General features: G+C 40.3%; 2 protein-coding genes across 2 annotated transcripts; both read right to left on the reverse strand.

Moving 5' to 3' along the window:
- Nucleotides 1–1,868: 1,868 nt before the first annotated feature.
- On the reverse strand, nt 1,869–10,075 carry slc30a5 (solute carrier family 30 member 5). Its single transcript, XM_056403607.1, has 16 exons — nt 9,570–10,075; nt 8,919–9,041; nt 8,739–8,805; nt 8,462–8,547; nt 8,190–8,277; nt 7,984–8,071; nt 7,761–7,837; nt 7,477–7,647; nt 6,524–6,812; nt 6,179–6,387; nt 5,710–5,867; nt 5,476–5,605; nt 3,689–3,944; nt 3,374–3,600; nt 2,240–2,368; nt 1,869–2,132 (listed from the first exon to the last, which is right to left on the reverse strand). Exons 1-16 carry the CDS (start codon nt 9,638–9,640, stop codon nt 1,962–1,964), a joined length of 2,340 nt encoding a protein of 779 aa, XP_056259582.1. The 5' UTR covers nt 9,641–10,075; the 3' UTR covers nt 1,869–1,961.
- Nucleotides 10,076–10,202: 127 nt separating this feature from the next.
- Nucleotides 10,203–19,193, reverse strand: LOC130186458 (annexin A1-like). Its single transcript, XM_056403610.1, has 12 exons — nt 18,332–19,193; nt 18,145–18,251; nt 17,746–17,851; nt 17,521–17,615; nt 16,107–16,220; nt 15,744–15,834; nt 15,301–15,437; nt 14,376–14,469; nt 13,399–13,494; nt 12,112–12,170; nt 11,671–11,793; nt 10,203–11,545 (listed from the first exon to the last, which is right to left on the reverse strand). Exons 2-12 carry the CDS (start codon nt 18,211–18,213, stop codon nt 11,489–11,491), a joined length of 1,041 nt encoding a protein of 346 aa, XP_056259585.1. The 5' UTR covers nt 18,214–18,251; nt 18,332–19,193; the 3' UTR covers nt 10,203–11,488.
- Nucleotides 19,194–19,208: the final 15 nt, after the last annotated feature.

Raw genomic sequence — 19,208 nt, forward strand, 5'->3', positions numbered from 1 at the left:
GACCTAACATGCGGCTAATGTAAAGCTAGCAGAGCTTGGAGAGTTGGTTATCTGGTTGCTAGGCGCACGCAGGCACGCACACAGGTCAGGAGCTGCCGTTGCCATGGCAATGTTAAAATCTGCCCAGAATTTGGCTTCTACATGGCTCCAAACAACTGCAAATTATGAGAAAACCGTTACTTCTTTTCATAAACCGAAAAGACTGTGCCAGACACTGAAGCCCGAAGTTTCTACAGCCTCTATTTTATTCAGATATTCCTTAAAATGAGTGCGTAAGCTCAGTGCGAAGACAGAGTGAGATTCTTTTGAAAAAAAAAGACGATTACATTAAGTGTCAATGAGAGTGAGACAGGTATTGCTGCCGGACTCGGCACCCCCGTTTAAATTTTGTGCAGACCCTGCCTGTCAAAGTTACATTTTATGAATCCCAACAACTATGTCTACATTTTCAGAAAGAATTATTTGTCTCCTTTTTACGGTTTGGCCGCGAGCTCGAGTTAAAAATAAAAATAAAGGTTATTTTTTACTGCTTCACGCACTCTAGCCAACTGACGCTTTCACTCTAACTTTGAAGAAAAAGTGATTTGCACTCCTCCTTTGAGTGCTCACAGTTTGAAAAGTTTACATGTTATGTAAAAACAGTTCCTGTCTTTTTGAGAGAGCAGAAGTTTTCCTCCGTTTTATAGTTTGAATCACATTTCTACGTGCAGGTATGATAGAGCTGGGTGACTCAGAAAAAAGGTGCAATTTTGTAGAAAAAAGGTGGGTTTCTAAAGAAAATTCCAATGCATTTCTAATGCATTATTTATTCCCAGTTTTTTGGAAATAACTTTGGGAAAAATTGGAATTTTAACACCAAAAGTCATAGCACCCCTTTCGGGATAAAGACGCACATTTTGATGTATATATTACCGGGGTTTTCTCAAAGCTGCGGGACAAGTTACGCGCCAAAATTTGGCGGAAGAATAATCTCAGCTATTCTAGCTGTAGAGGAGTGCCTCGGAGCTGAGCACCCGTGGCACTAATAAACTCACTCAGCAGCAGCTGTCTCTCAGCTGCTCGCCCTTCACAGCCCATGACTTTCTAGACTTTTTCAGTAATAAATAGACAAGATTAGACATAAAATCAGCTTTTCTTCTCCAGCTTCTACAGAACCAGCAGAGCATTACATTGAGTGCCTGTTAAGTTCTCCTTTAACAAATTTTGAGACTCTGTGTCTTGAAGCACTGTCTAAGCTGGTGTCTTCTAAACCCACCACCTGTCTGCTGGACCCTCTACCAGCTAAGCCTCTGTGCTCTCTCTCTCTCTCTCTCTCTCTCTCTCTCTCTCTCTCACCCCAACACAACGGGTCGAGGCAGATGGCCGCCCACCCTGAGTCCGGTTCTGCTCGAGGTTTCTGCCTCTTAAAAGGAAGTTTTTCCTCGCCACTGTCGCCTAGCGCTTGCTTTTGGTTGGGAAATGAATTGTTGGGTCTCTGTAAATAATTTTATAAAGAGAAGGTCTAGTTCTGCTCTATTTGGAAAGTGCCTTGAGATAACTTCTGTTGTGAATTGGCGCTATACCAATAAAATTGACTTGACATACACACTGATACCGGCTGGTATCGAGGTCAACACGGCTCAGACATGAAAGAAATAAGTATGAAAAAGATCAGATGGTGATAGGGCCCAATAAGGAAAATACCAGAATAAAGAAAATGTGTGAATTTTAAGTAATAAAAAAGTCACTTTCTTCGTTGTAACAGGTAACACTGAAGTAAAACTGACAGAACTGCAAATATCAAAGTCAATTAGCCGCTGAATGTGTAAAGGAAGGAAACATTTAGAGCACTTATTGTGCACACAAACAAACATACAATGACACGATGATAAAAGCAATATATTCAGATTTATTTAAACCGCATACATACTGTACATTTCAAAAACAATCACTAAAGTTTCATTTGGTCCCACAGGTTGACGTTACATGATACATGTCCCATCTTTCAGGTATTTCATCGACTCCATCTGCTGCGTCATTGCCAGAACTTCGTGAAACCCGGTGCTGAGTCCTGACATGTGCTGGAAGTACGCCTCCTTCTCCACCTGCACCGACAGATTATTCACCCCTGCGTCTTTCAAAATGGCCGTCACCTACGAATGAGGAGAATTACACAGTCAGATAAATCAGGATTATTTACACTGTAACCATGGAGAAAGTTTCATGGAGAATGAATCGTGACTCTTCTGTTTGCACCGACCTGCTGTATGATCCTCTGCTCCACCACATCTGACATGATCTGCAGGTGGATGGTCCCTGCGATCATGTTGGCTGAATGCCTCCAGAAATGAGGGTCTCTGTACGACAAAACTCCTTCAATCTTCTCGATCTGGAACAAGGAAGACTGAGCTTTAAATATCAGCAGATTTGTTACCAAGGCTAATGATGATTATCAAGAATGTTCCTGAATCAAATTACAATGTGATGTACACCATGTGATTGACAATCAAGAATATTGTAAATTTACTCTAAGTTAAAAAACCTTCATAGTGCAGACCTCCACTAACAGTTAACAATTTATAAAATCTGTATCCAGATCAGTAGAGATGATGAGCAATCATGGAGGCCATGCCAGATTTTCTTTGGAATCCAGAAAATAGAATAATTATTTCATCGTCTCTATAATAAGAGAACATGTATGCGCACAGCTGACAGAAACTTAAAAAATAAATGACCAAATTAAATTAATACGCAAATTTATGCAGCAAGATGCTCCAAAGTTTTAATCAGACCAGTTACTCCATATGACGTCCCTGAGGTGTAAAGTATAAAGTTTCTACTACTACTACTTGAGTTGTCGTGTTCACAAGAATGTGTCTACAGAGTCACAGGTGCCAGGATGACAAAATAATTACATTAAATAATTTAATAATAATAATAATTATATAAAATTTTAGATATCCTGCAAGCAACCAAACAGGAGTCCAAACACATAACATTAAAAAAGCATCAGATTCTACTGATTTCAAGGGTTAAAAGAAAAGTTCAACATCATTTTTCACACAGAAATGTTTTCAGGCTGTAATCATCACACAATGAAAAGCTGCCACCAAACTACTGCATGTCCTGCTGATGTCCTATATCTGTTTTTCCTCTTATTTTCCTCCTATTTTATCTGGTGTTTTACCATTGCTTTTATTTGATATATTTTCATTTTAATTATTTCAATTGATTTTATTAACTGGATTGTGAAGCACATTGTGACTAGTGTCTGTGCTATTTAAATCAACTTTGCTTGCTTGCAAAATGCTGTAATATAAATACAGTCAGTCTGATTGACAGTAAAACCACGAACTGTTACAGGAAAACCACAGTAATGTCGTTCTCATCTCACCTTCCCCAGTGCACTGTTCAGCTCCTTCTCTTGTTCTGGGGGAGTTCGTAGAAGAAGAACCTCACAGGCGTCCTTCAGCAGAGGGATGACACTGAGGAAAATTAGTGTGGCGATGAAGAGCGAGCAAATCGGGTCAGCGATCAACCAGCCGAACTGCCGGATGAGGATGGTGGAGATGATCACACCAACGCTGCCTAAAGTATCAGCCAGGACATGAAGGAAAACACCTGGAAGAAAAAAAACGCATGAGGACTACATCTGGTTAACACTTCCTTTCCACTGGGTTTATTTCTGTACTATTCCCTAAACACACACCTCTCATGTTAGCGTTCATGCCTCCACCCACTGAGCCATGGGAGTGCCCGTGTCCGCCGTGCCCATGTCCACCGTGCCCGTGTCCTCCATGAGAGTGGCCGTGACCTCCGTGGCTGTGCTCGCTGTGGGAGTGGCCGTGGTGCGAGTGGCCGTGGTCATGTGAAGAGCAGCTTTTGCCGCCGTGGGCGTGGGCGTGGGCGTGACTGAACGCGCAGATACCCACCAGGTTGACCAGTAAGCCTCCGACAGACACAGGCTGCAGGAAACAAAAAACAGCACGCAGAGTTCAGACTGACTGACGTGAAGTGACATGATGATAAACCATTAATTAGTGAAATCATCTGATATCGTCCCAAAAATATTAATAATGAGGATGTCCAGAGTCGATCTGAAAAATCTGTTCCAAAGCTAATCGAGATACTTCACTGATCCAATCCTCCATTCTTTTTTCACATGCTCATCAGCTGTCGCATGTAAACAGACATTACGCACAAGTCAGGCAGCTGGCGAGGCATAACAACTACACTGGTTTAAGGTAAACAGGTTTAAGGAACAAAACTTAAAGTAAAAATTTTATTTAAATTGTATTCTTTGGGATGCTTGTTTACTGTATGTGTAAAGTTTGTGTTTTATCTCAGTTTTTGTTAAAGGTCCCATATTTTACACTTGTCCTATGTTCACTTCATGTTCAATCAGAAGAGAGAGGCTCTGAGCCTCCCTTCTGATTGGCTGACTGTTTTCTGAGTGATCTAATAAAAATATCAGATTTCAGGAAAACACTCAGAGAAACCAAATCCTGTAAGGTTGGTTGGTGGGTCCAGGTGGGCAGGGCATGGCTAAGAGTGAGAGAGTGCATTTCTCTGTGGACTGAGGCTTTGATACTTTCACAGTATTAATATAGAACCTAGACCTGCTTTATAATCAAAAAGACATGGACATCTAACTTTATACAATATGGGACCTTTAAAGGATTATCATCAATGCATGAAAGCGCTGCATGTTTAATTTTCTACGTCTGATATTCTATGTTTTGGTACTAATATAGAGCACAAACTGTTTTTTTTTGCTTTACTTTTCGGTTTATCTTGCCTGTAATATAAGTAGTGTCATCTAAGCCCATGTGGGCTCAGCAGCTCCAGTTGTATTATTCTTGGATAAAAGCATTCATTCATTCTTAAAGGGATTCCCTTGTCATTAGTTATAGTACATGCATTAAGCTGGGGAATTTGTGAGAGAGAGATTATAAAAAGAATGGTCAAGAGGCCAAGAAAGATGGCCTTTTAATTCCTTAATTGAATCCATTAAGCAACTCTATAGCATTGCATAACACGCAGTTTACACAGGCTTTTTGTTAAACATTTGTGGTTTGTAAGACAAGATAAACCTGATGATATTACTTCAGAAAGCTCCAGAGCCAAAGTAAGGAGAGTATAGGTACTAAACATGATAAGCAAACTGAGCTTCATGTGTACAAATGGTGCAGCGCCCCTGTAGGTTTGCTTAATTTATTTTATACAATATTTATTTAATATATACTTATATTTATTTTTTCACAAACTTTTACTTTGTAAATAATGTTTAATCAAATAATTACTGAAGTGTGTAACAAGCTTCTCTATTGTGTAGGACTGGTGAGGACCGTATTAGCAGATGCTCAATATTAAATGACTTGGGACTGAAGGTGAACACATGATCAGGACACACTGATTTAAATTATTTACTCAAGTGCATCAAATGTACATTCAGTCACAAGCGTTCACATGAAGAGGTACAAGCAGTTTACTTACTGTCAGCATGTCTGTGTTTATATTAGGAGGATCCAGTAAACGGGTGACCGACTCAACGAAGACAAAGAAAGCGATGACCATCAGGAACAGGCCGTTGATGAATCCAGAAAGTATTTCCACGCGTCCATACCTGCAAACAAACAAGAGTTCATTTTCAAACATGCAGCTGTAGTTCAAGTATTTTTTCTAGTACTTCCTATCAAAGCCTATTCTTGTGTTCTTGGTGGACTTTACCCGTAGGAGAAGATCCTGGTAGCTTTCCAGCGAGTCATGAGGGCAGCAAACAAACCCAGGACCAAAGCAGAGCAGTCAAATAGCATGTGGAAGCCGTCAGAGATCAGCCCCAGGCTGTTGGTCCAAACACCATAAAACAGCTCCACAAAGGTAAAAGCCTGAAACAAGCAGAGCAACACATCTTACCAAATAACAACAAAGTAGTAGATGTCAAATCCAAAACTACACACTATTCCCAAGTGTGAAAAACACACAAATATTTTCTGCTAACAAAGTTGATATTTACATCTTGACAGTATTAATCCAATTCTATTTTTCTCCTGATATGGTGAGCACTGTCTCAAAGCCTCCTCTACACTACAAGAAGGTTTTTATTTCACTGAAATGTAACACAGTCAAATTTAAATATGGTCACAACCTTTCACCGGCTGGTCAGCTGTGAGTTATCTCTTCATGACACTGTACGTACCAGGTTGAGACACAGGAAGTAGAAGATTTGTCTGGAGTCATATTCCTCCAGGATTTGTTTCAGTGAATCTTTGATGAACCGTGGGAGAGACTGCGACGTGTGCTGCAACGCGTCGCCCATGAAGTTGTACAGAGGAGTCCCTTCAGGTGAGTAACCCACCAAGGTGCCCTTCTGACCTTTCTTTGACGGAGATGAGAGGATACTGGACGCTGCAGAGAGAGAAAGCGAGGAGAAATCAAGGCTGATATCCAAAAACCACTAAATACGCAGGCACGCAGCTGTGCCTGCGTATTTAGCATTTAATAATAGATACACATTAACTCATCCCGCTGCCCGCCTACTTACACATGATGAAGAAGATGGCGCTGACTAGCACTCCTCCAGAGAGCACGTGCTCGGTGCTGACCTGCTGGGGCGGTTTGCTCATGGAGCGCAGCTGATCCGTCAGTGGGTGAGTCCAGAAGTTGGCCAGCAGCAGAGCGCTGAGGAACAGGGCGATGGTGCCGTAGCGGGCGCACCTCGGCGTCTCCATCTTTGCGTTGCACATGGCCTCGACGTAAAACTCCAGGATCATCACAGAGAAGATGATCATCCCGAATGGCAGGATGAGGGACGACCAGGATTCTACTTTACTCTGGTGTTGAGACAGATTCAAGGGATTCAGGGATTCAGAGACAGAAGTCATTCTGAGCTTTTTGCTGTGAAATCATTTGAGCATAGACAGATACAATTGATACTGATTTACAGTAACTACAGATTTGTTAGCTTCTGAGCTTACCAAACTGAGGTATTTCAGCATTTAGCATGCTAACATGTAATAACTAACAGAACAGCTGAGGCTGATGAGAATGTCATTAGTTCTGCAGATACTGTCCAATACTAAAGTTTTGGACAGAGTGAAATTTTGACCAAAGTTATTTGCATTCTTCCTGAGGGGAACATGAATGTGATGGACCAAATGCATGGCAATCCATCCAATGGTGGTTGAGACATTTCAATCAAAGCCACAAAAGCCAAACTCATGGTGGTGGTATATGAAAACTCAGTGGCTCATCATCTAGAAACATGGACATCTGCACAGATTTCCATGGCAATCCATCAGGTAAATGTTTAGTTATGTCAGTTTGGACCCAAGTAATGGATTGTGTGACCAACAGACAGACTGACTGACAGACAGGCGAACACAGCCATGCCTGGAGCTGCTAGCATTGCTAACAATTTTGAAAATAGGACTGAGGCTATATGCATGCAGACATTTGTAAAGATTGGTCATCTTATCACATGGTCTGTGCACCTACCTCTGTGGTCGCTGAGAGCACTATGACCCATGGCAGCAGCACCATGGCAGAAACCAGGTTGTCAAGGGCATAGAGGCGTTTTGCACCACCAATTTCCACTGATAATTTCCTGGAGACTGTGTGGAAGCCCACCTTCAGACACAGGGAGGCCACCAGCAGCACAACACCACCCTGACAGGATGAACACGAAAGCAGAAGATGAAAATCAAAACTAATACTTTACTGTGCTTCTGTTTAGGCAGCAGTAAACATAAAATTTCATGTGGGGAATGAGCCTTGCTTACTTTGTGATCCGCAACCCCTAAAAATGCAATAGCAGTGTAGAGGAAATGTGTGAGCGCACTGTCATGGTGTCCCTCAGCTTGAAGAGGACGAGTCAAGGCAAACATAATACAAACAGAGACATATGATAGTGAACAACACAAACAGATCTGGTCAATAAATAGGTAAACAGGTAAATAATGAAAACAGATGTAACCGTTGCCTTCTATAAGAAGCAAAGGATACGGTGCTCTGCCATCTTTGCCATGAGATCATCGTTGTCAAAGAGAAGGAGGCAGATCACAGCGATGATGAATAAAGCAGCGCCTCTGGTCTAAACAGAGTCACACACAAACCAACAGAAACGCATGTAATGTCAAATATATCTGAAAAGGGCTTATCTTTATCTTCAGAGATAAAAGTTTCTGATTTATAATTAAAAGTCCTCCCACCTTGGACGGCCCGCCTCCTGAGCTTGTAAACAAGACACCAAGGAGAGCAATGACCACCACATCACTGTGCTCAAAAAGCAACAATGTCCTGTGAAAGACATGAGTCAGGATTTACTTATAAGCTGAACACAACAGACTCTGCATAAACACTCATGCAGATACAGTGCCCACAAACACACAGTTAAAACTACATGTATATCACATCCACAGTATTGACATCTCTAACCACTATGGGAAAAACACATACATATGGTTGTATCAAAATATTTCACCTTAGGGGTCCACAGAGAGTTAGACCAAAGAATCCCAGGAGAGATATGACACAGCTGAAAACAGCATGCTTTAGTAATTTTATCCACTACAAAGAAAACAGAGGCATTAATACAATGTATTTCATGACAAAATTATATTTTACTTTTGTAATGCTCAACACAAACACTACAAACAACAGGACGACATTCATAGGTGAATAAGAGATTGAAGAAATCACAGAGAAAAATTTTGAATTTTTTTTCACTCACAAATTTAAGAGTAAGAAATACAACAAACCTGTCTTTTTGAGATGACTTTGCCAGAGGAGAAAGGCTTTTGAAAGAAAAGCAGAATAACAGCAGTCCTGAGAAAAGACAAAGATTTCCGTCAGCATGTTGTCATCATCCATAATTTCCAAAATACAAAGACATAATACAATGCATGTGATGAAACCGCAGCAAGCTCAGTAGTACTTACCCTAATTTTAGTACGAAGATGAATTGGACAATGTGAACAACTTTTAGGATATCGTACGATTCAAAGATCCCAAGTGCCTTGAGGACCTTTGAGACGACCAGTAAAACTATGTACCTGGTTAACCTGAAGAGGAAAAGGATATAGAATAGGATATATTAGTGCTAGAGCTGAATGATACAGAAAAAACAACTGTCCTGCTAAACGTTTTGCTCACCCACTGAGATTTTGCACATATTTTTGCACTGTTATATTAGATGTGTACTGACATAAATAACCAGTTAATGGATTAGTTTCTATAAATCTATAAATAATAATTTTGATAATCTGTTGATCATTTAAGTCATTAATCAAGCAGACTGTAATTTATTCTAGATTCTCAAATGAAAGTATGTGCTTCTTTTCTGTTTTTATAGTTATAAACTGCATACAGCCTATTTGTTGTGTTTGGACACAAAAGGCAACTTAAAGACGTCACTGGGCAATTGTGATGGACATTTTCACTATTTTATACATTTTGTAGACTAATCAACAAACCGCATATGTGGATTACAGCTACAGTCATCTGACCTTTCTGACTTAAGGGCAAGAAAACAGTCAATAAATCACACTCAGTTGGATAAGATAATCGTTAACAATACGGTAGAGACATACCTGGAATTGGGCACTTCGACCATGCCCAGTTTCCCCCCTGAGAGCACGTTGCTGCTGTATTTCTCTTCCATTTTCAAGCTCCCAAACTCGACCAGTTTAAGTCCAGTTACAGTATTTATGTTTCCGTTACCTCATCATCACTGCTACCTTAATAATGAAGCTGAACCGCAGTCCATTTAAAGCTAAACAATATGAACAGGCTTCTTCTGTCCCTAATACATCGCCCTGTTTTACCTAACAAAATATGTAAAGTGAACTGTAAACAAACATAAGGCAACAGTCAGCTGGCAGCCTCTTAGCCTGTTAGCTAGCTAGATAGCTAGCCATTCGGCATGCCAGTTAGATTTTTATCCAAAGTTTCTAGTTGCGACACGTCCTGTGTACAGTGTACGTCAAACAAACACACGTAGTCCCTTAGTTAGAGCAAGACAATAATTACAATTTTAGGTTAGGTTGACCATAGTAAATGCTAAAGTCCGTAATGAAAGAGTAAAACAATAAGCTGGGAATAGAGTCACAGCACTTCCGGACACGGTAAACATTCCACGTATTAACGTCACGTACGTGTGTTCGTGAGCGTCGCTCCTGCGCAGTTCTGCGCGCGGACGTGTCACTGAAGAGCGGTGGTGGAGGTGGTGAAAGTGACCTGCATCAGGTGAGTTGTGTTTTTAAGTACACGTTTAAGTTTCATTTTCATTTCAGTTTCATGACAGTAAATAAAAAGCTTCCATGCTGAGTTCTGCTTCACCAGCTTTCATTAATCAGTGTATTATCTCTTTGTACCGTCGGGGGCAAAATTATAAAATCATGAAGAATCATATTAATTATGGAAGGCTACTTGGACTGAGTCAAAAAGTCAAAATTAGACAATTAATTCTGACACATTAATGTAGCCTATTTGACTTGACATCTTACAATATGGATCTTTTTAGTTATTCTGACTGTCCCAAAAGTATGACTTCATCTCAAAATATGTAACTAAAAATTAAAAATCTTTACTTGATACTTCAAAATTTTACTCACAAATTCAACATTTCAGAAAGCTTTCATCGTTATGGCTTAGCAACTTAAGTCCAGATTTTGACCTAGTATCTCTCATAAGAGTCTGATTTATTATCTCATCTCAGCTTTGACTCAACACAAACATTTTAATATTTCTCATTCTAAACTTTTTCATGTTGTTTTTATTTTCATGGTGGAAATGAACTTTCAAAGTATCCACCACTGTATCGGACAGTATGATTTGAACATCTCAGCTTAAACTTAAAACAATTTATTTGGGTAGCATTAACCAACTACAGTGCCCATGAGGCTTTGACAATTGCTCTGTGGCTAAGACTCATGGGACATGTTTTATGCCTATATATGTCTGTCAAACTTATACTCTATTATAATGAGCCAAGTTGTGAATTCATTGTAAAAAAAAAAAAAAAAAGAAAAACAATGTATGGAAACAAAAACAGAAACAGTCAACAGAGAAAGTAGCATCAAACTCTTCTGAAGCAGTCAAAGCAGATTTATTTCTTGTTTAGCCTAATGGCTGATGGTTAGCTTTATAACAAACGTTGTTAAAACATAAGCATTTTGGTAAGATATTGGCTTTAAAGCTTGCAGAAAATAAATTATACCCCGCCTCTTTTGTATCTTCTTCATCTTTTGTGTTTTCTGTATACTTTAGATCAATTTCCCATATACTATATTAAATTTGTTACCACAATATACTCCATTAGAAATGTGTTTTTGTCAGAAAGAGGGAATGTGATGCTTAAGTTATTGTTGCTGGGATAAGAGCTTTATTAGAGCATCAACTTAAAAAGACTGTTTGGTGAGGTTATTCCAAATTATTTAGAAAGATGAGGGATCTTATCAGAGATTGGTGGACAACAAAGCTTTGTTTTACAGGACAGTGGTACAGAGTTTCAGTGGGGTCCACACAGTCCAAGCAGGACTTTCTGATAGTGTTCCTCAGTGTCTCTCTGTGAAACAGAGACAAACATGTGGTCAGCTGTTACACACTGAAGATGTCACTTCTTTACTTAATGAGATTGGAGGTGAAAAACAGAATATAAAAATGTGATATTTAATAGGCATGTCTTCTCACCAGTATGTGTTCCTGTAGACTAATGTCATACATGGCCCTGTATTCCTCCACAATCTTCTTCAGGTCAACCTCAGAGCGACCCACTATCACCCTGGTCAGCGTATCCTCACATGTGCCGTGACCCTGTGAGAACAGAGCACGTTTATGTTCACTTAAGTGTTCTCATTCACATCACAGAAAGTTATGTACCATTGTGATGTGCTACATCTGTGTATGGTCAGCTGATCACGAGAGTGAAAATATTTGCAGTGGTCAGAGACACAATGTGACAAACTTTTCAGTTTTTATTTCAACTATATTTCAAAGTAGGTATTTAAAGGAAAGACATAAATACAACAATAAAATTATATCTTCTGTGTGGGGAAAAGTTATCCAACCACACACACAGTAACCACCTTGACATATGGAGAGAGAGTGAAGCAGAGAGATATTCATACACACCTTCATGGCCAGATGGAGCTTCTCAGCAAAGAAAGCTGGTATGTTCCAGGCACATTTCACTGAACATCAAAGAGACACAAACACACATCATGCAGTGTCCAGCTGTACAGCTCACAACGTTTATTCATTCACCTCTGTGTACTATAGTTCATCTTATCGAGTTTTATATCCATAAATTTAGATGCTCTCGATCACATGATTCAAGCACTTCTCTTCATTTTCACTTATTCAACTCGATGTGTTTTTTTATTTTATTTGTGTATTTAGGTGTTTTGTAGTCCCTCTGCACCTCTGTGTGTCCTTCTTCCACTGTTTCATTCACATTAAAATCGTGTTAATTTAAGTTTTAGAGTGCTCGACTCTTTTGTCAAACCCTTTTTTCCTGTAAGGACTGGTTCTTGAGCAACACATTATCCATCAGTCAGTCAATCTATCCATCAGAAAATGAACGAGTAAAACATCTTGACATCCACTGGCCAGATTTCCATTAAATTGACTGTGGATCTTCAGGGTTCTATTGATTTTGAAGACCCTTTGATTTTCCCCTAGAGTCTCTTTTACACAGGAAATATCAGACATAACTTTACTGAGCTCATTCATGATCCTTAGAGGATGAATCCTTTTGATCACATGATCTTTCGTTTCATTTCACCCACAGAATAACCTTTTAAATTTTGACCCGTGGAAGCAAAATCTTCAGTATGTTGCTGAATATGTTCAGCACTTTCTCTGTTGTTGGTTGTAATGTGGGTGAACATTGCAGCCTGTGTCCTGTTAGCAGATTCTCCACAGAAACATCAGTTGTGCAACACTATAGTCAGCGCTTGTCAATGACAAATTAAGTGCTTGAAAGTCCCTGACAACGTGGTTTCAGTGTTTCTATTAAATATTCATTACTAAATGTGCAAAGTTAAAGTTTGAAAGCTCAGCGCTCAGCAGGACCGTGGGTGTGGTTCGATCAAATTTGACATACAGCAGTTTGACAAGACAAGCAAACAGCCGTTATATATATATCATATAAGCTAAATCCTAACTGGCATATAGAGATATGTGACATCACCATACTCCAGCTGAACTCCGCCCCCCTTCAACCCAGTGAGAAAAACACAGACAAGAGCACAGATATGGAAATCATAGCTCATGGTAAGAAGCCAGTTGATAAAAATGCTTTTCACATTCTTTAGAATTTGTTCTGCAAAACTCAGCAACACGTAAAGTCCCTGCTCCAGTCCTCCAGTGACACCTAATCATGTAATATCATTTAAGATATGATGACATCAACCTTACCAATGTCAATGAGACAGTCTTCGATGTCTCCTTTCAGCTCCATGTTCAGGGCTTTAGGTAGTGTGATGTCACTGACGCAGGCGTATTGCTGGAATGCTAACAGGTAAACAGACAAACAACAGGTATTTATGGGTAAACAGGCTTTTTTAGTTGTCAGACAGAAACCAGGCATCTCTCCTCAAAAGTTATTGTTGTCAAGGCAATGAGGATGTTGCATATACACTTAGCATTGCTGGAATTTAAAATACAGTCTTTAGCTGGTTTGAAATGATCTTTAGATATGAGCATCCACAATTTACAAGTTCAGCTGAACTACAGAAGATGAATAACAACAATTTTGCAGTTAGAAGGCAGTTACTGTACACAACAACTGCTTTAAACACACAACAGGGATGTTTTTACACATTTGTTAGGCAGGTTTTGTCCTAGAGATTCAAGCCAAAGTTTTCTTTCACAAAAGTTATTTTTGCTTTCATCTTTGGTTCCCTCCTCTGGACCTACCATCCTGTCTCTGCCCTGTTTATCTTAGCCACCATCTCCTGCCACTCTCCATCCGCCCACCAGATGTCCCCAGACTCTCTTCCCTATTCCTGTTCACCTGACAGCCCCACCCATCCACACACCTGTTCCCACTTGTCATCAGCCCTGCAGTCACCTGAGCTCTCCCCTCCTGCACCTCCTTCTCAGCCTTGATCTACTTATACCAGTTCACTTCCTTTGCTTATGTCACTGTGTGTTTCCCTGTATGTAGTATCCTCTTGTCTGTACCTGCCTGTGTGCGTACTTGTCTTCCTGACTGACTTTGCACTGCATTGTTCCTACAGTGCTGGGTGTGTTCCACCTGTTACCTGGAGGAGTGTGGTTACACCTGTTTGCCCAGATGTGTGTGTCTTCATGTAAAAATGAAGGTTTTGAATGTTTCATCCTCTGAATCAAACCCAACAGCTGAAGCATTCATGCATTTGAAACACACTCACTCTTAGAGAGCTGTGGTCCACTCCGTGTGGTCAGGATGTTGATGAAGGCGGACACGTCGATTCCTGCAGTGTTCTCAACTGCCTCGAACAGAATCTACAGATAGAAAACAGTAACACTGTGAACCTGTCGCGTTTGGTGATTGTATGTGATAGTTTTACATGTCCTCCCTTATGATTGGCTGACTGTTTTCTGAGTGATACATCGCCAGGCCAACCAGAGGTAATGGATTGTAGCTTACTACTGTACCTTGGTAAAACTCATTAGTAAATACAAATGGCAATACCCAGTCAGCGATTGAGTGGAACATGTGTTTAAAATTCAGAAATGATGATAAAATCCTGTGGTATTTCAGAAAAAATCAACTTTACCCACTGGTCTCTAAGGTTCCTCTGCTTGGAAAGGTTGTGCAATGATTTATTGGCTTCTTGACATCCAACAACTAATAGCTTGTTAGCTCGGCGATAGAAAGACCTCTTGGTGTTGTTATAAATAAAGTTAAAATGGCTGAGAGCGGAGACTTTGATGTGACATCACAAAGTCCCAGAAGTCCTGACGGCTGGTTTTAAGGCTCAGTTTCTGAATACAGGCTGTGTGCATTTCTCTGTGGACTGAGCGCTTTGATACTTTCACAGTATTAATATAGAACCTAGACCTACTTTATAATCAAACAACACATGGACATCTGTGTTAATACTATATGGGACTTTTAAAAACTACAGTACTCAAAAGTGACAGAGCTTTTTTTTTTTTTTTTATTAAATAACTAACTATATATCTGTTACATCTTCAGTAAGAACCAATGAGCTTGGGACAGTGCTACAGACAGGATAGGGAAGCTAAAAAGTATTTTTAGTTTTTCAAGGGATTGACAACAAAATTATAAGACCAATCATGTCGTTTAAAAGTTGATTTTCCTGACTTTACCTCTGCATCCTTTCGGGCCAGACCCAAATCGACTTCAGTATTCTCATCTTTGTTTGCTTTCAACATGGCCAGAAGGGCCGTGGTGAAGTCGCCACTGGTCTCATCCTGAATGACCTCTTCCAGGTCCTTTTCATACTCTGAGGGATCGAGAGCATTTCAGGATAAGGTTGAATACACTCTGCAATAATATAATGAAACAAGGTATAGCTGCAGTTGTAATAACTTTTGCTAAGAGGCACAATGATTACAGTGCAGCACTGTCTGGGAATTCAGTGTTATACTGCTCCAGTGGGGACACTGAAGAGGTTTGAGTTACATACCTAAGATGTTACATAAAATGTGAAGAGCTCTCAGGAGTTCAGAGCTCATGTACACACACACACACACACACACACACACACACACACACACACTGTAAGTAGTGGATCCGAATCAAGGCTGACCTTCTTTGAAGACCCTCTTGATCTCTCGAATCTCTTGGTTTGATCTGGTTGCCAGAATCTCCACCAGGATGTCCTCATGTGTTCCCCATCCCTGTTGGAATAGAGAAAATGCCATAGAAGCATTAAGCAAGAAATGTGCCTAGAAATAACAGATACTGCAGGATAAAGCCTGAGGATAAAAAACAGCTACATGTAATATCTTACTCAGCTCAACTAATACTCAACCTTTTTAAAAAAAGATAAAAAACCTTGCAGAAGCCAAATCAAAGAGGAATTCACTGCTGGTTGAACAATGAAGAGTTACACAGTGTTATCTGGAAATATTCTCCCATGATATTTATAACATAAACCACTGATGTTTACCTTTGTGGCTTGCCTGAGCTGGTAGGCATCAAAGTGAGCTGGTGTCATGAGCAGAGCCAGAGAGACGTCCTCTAAATCTGAGCGCAGAGCTCCCCTCAGAGCTTCATCCAGCCTCTGCAACACACAGGGAGCAACCACATGAAGACATGATGGTACCACTGCTCATTACAGTCATGGCATTTCAGAACGGAGAAAAACTGCTGCAGAAAAGTAAAGCCATTATGTGCTGATTTGTGAGTGTTTGAGGATGATAGGATCTGCCACAGTGTCTCTTCAGGGAGTCATGAGTTACTTTAAAGATGTTTTTCTTACACAGCCTGACTGTGTGTGAGTAGCACAGGATCACCGCTTTAAAATGACAATGTCACAGTGTCTTCTGGTGAGGTATGCTGCATTTACTTGTTGACATTGGTGATGACGTGATGTGCTAAAATGTAGCACAAATAGCGATGAGTCATAAAGACAACAAGCTCCAGCAATGTCAGTTGCACAACAGTGGAACCATCAGGGCCTTCGAGGCCTTCAGAGACAGCAACACATGTCAGCATTATGAATTTCATAATCAATATCTTTCATTTAATTATCATTCTCTTCTAATTCTGATTTTAGCCTCATTTTCTATTAAATTTGCTTCAGAATTGAAATGGTTACAATCCCATAACCATGAATTAACCAATCACATTTTGACTTATAGTGTGTGGGACCATAAATCACTGTCCTAGTCCCTCCCGAAGGATCACGGCCAGAGCTATTGCAATGGTGTAAATCATCATCGGCTTTTGGAATTGGTGCGCTCAACTGTCTTCACTCGATGCTCCTGTAGTGAAGACTCAACATACCCAAAGCCCCCCAGCAGGAACATGAATTTGGTCAGCATTAGCTGTAATACTCACGGTTCGCCACTGTTGCACAGCAATAGCTTTTAGCTGTTAAAGTTAGCCAGCTAGCCACCATGGTACAGGTCATACCATTGCTAAGCTGTAGCTGAGTGTATTTAATTGAATAAGATTGTGTTTTATTACTTATGAATTCAACTATTCATTCGTAAGAAGAAAAGTAACAGTCAATAATGTGAAAGAATAACTGAACTTATGCGTAAACACAGACTCTAAACCCTGCAGGTTAATGTGAGAAAATAAGAACTGCAAAAGAATCTTTAATCCCAATGCAGAGCAAGGATTGAATGGCTTGTTGCTGTCACAACAATTGACCTCATTTGTGTTGCAAATCTGTAAATGCTCAAAGCATTTTACATAGTGAGGTCAGTGATGACTGACATTTAATGTTTTAACATTTTTCAAGGCTTTAACTTTAGTTTTGGTTTGTGTTTGTGAATCTTCCATTATCTGACCAGACTCTTCATATATATACTCTATATACTATATATATATATACATATATATAAATGACTCACCTCCCCAGTGGACGCTTCATAAACGGCTTTGATCTTCTGCCTCTGCTCGTTGCTTCTCTTCACCAGGACTGAGATGATCACATCCTCATCCACTCCTGCGAGGGACAAGCTGCACTTTACCTCACTTACTTAAAAGCACTGAGAGGAGAGTGAGAACGTTTTACAGCAGCCTAACCTTAAAAAACACAAGGTCATCTTTAAGAGAACATGAGAGGGCACACCCACCTTTGCTTTCAATGGCACTCTGAAGAACTGAAGCGTCACTGCTGGCGTTGAAGTTGGGGTACGGGGAGACTGTCCCATAATACTTAGGCTTCGGTTTACCCTTCACCTGAAAGAACAACCAGAGATACAGATGTTTTACAAAGCTCTGGCTGCTGCAAACCACAAGGACTGAAGATATTTATCATGGCAGTTTCATTACAAGACAGAGTGACTGACACAGTGGAGATGGAGGAGAGGATGATGACTAGGCTATTAATTCATATAAAATCCAAACACTAGAATGTCTCTCATTAAAACCTGGATTTCAAACTGGAATTACACAGTATTCATCAAAACTGCAGCTAGCCAGCAACAGGTGCATTCTCCTAGTGACTGGTTGTTCCTACAGGTGATACTCACTGTAACGGTGTCATCTTCAGGGTCTCTGTTATGGATGACATTCTTGAAAAACTTCTTGAAGATGGACATCTTTCCTCGGCTGGAAGGTTTAAAAACAGAAGCAAAGGCTGTAGCAAGAAAGAAAAAAACAGGAGGTTAGAGTGTTTTAAAATGGTCTTTATCGTATTTAAAAATGTAAAAACCTCACCTGTGCTACAGGAGACCGTCCTCACACCCAGGTCTGTGGATGTTAGTCACAGTATTTAGCTCGCTCTGCAGTGTCTCCACCCAACTCTGCGTAGATGATTTTGAGGCAGGTTTATTTTGCCTGCAGAGGATCAGCCAATCGTCTGTCACCTCTCAAAGCTGGCATTCCTGCAGGGTGGCTGTCTGAGGTTGGAGCACCTCTGACTGGTTGGGTGACTCTTCTGTTCAGGCTTGTGTTGTAAATTGTTAAGCTTCACCCTTTTAATCAAACAACTTATTAATCACGCAGACATGCAGCAAACAGTCTCAACTCAGAAAGAATTAAGTGTATAGTTTAAAGGAGCTGGTGAAGTAAACCTTAACACTTAAATACTGACCTGAGACAACACGTTGTTGTTTTTGTACAACTGCATGACTGAACCTGATGTTCCACATTTTTTGCTTGGGCTGTGAAAAGGGAACTCAACAGATTTAGGACATCAAAGTCTTTTTATAGGTCTTGGGAAGCTACTGCATGTTTGAAAAAAGTTTCATGAAGCCTTTTGTGGCTCCACACGGAGCTACACAATGTCCTTAAGTGATGTCACCTGAGTCAAGGTCAGAGGAGGATGAAGACTACAAGTTTGAAAATGAAAGAAATCTGGGATGTGGTGTTAGAAACCAAATCTCTGTAGCCCGCTCCTCATCTCTGCTTGAGGCTAGAGGCTCAAGGATACATTAGCCACTACAAGTATAGCACATCTGAATCTCCAACCAAAATTCTCCGTGGTCAAGTTGCATTGTGGGTAATGTAGGCACCAGGTTTAGACAAGCAAGATGAGAGTGCATATCATGTAGGCTCAGTCCTTACCACATTACCTTGGGTTCCAATCTGATTC

This window comes from Seriola aureovittata, chromosome 18, assembly GCF_021018895.1.
Source record: "Seriola aureovittata isolate HTS-2021-v1 ecotype China chromosome 18, ASM2101889v1, whole genome shotgun sequence".
NCBI lineage: Eukaryota > Metazoa > Chordata > Actinopteri > Carangiformes > Carangidae > Seriola > Seriola aureovittata.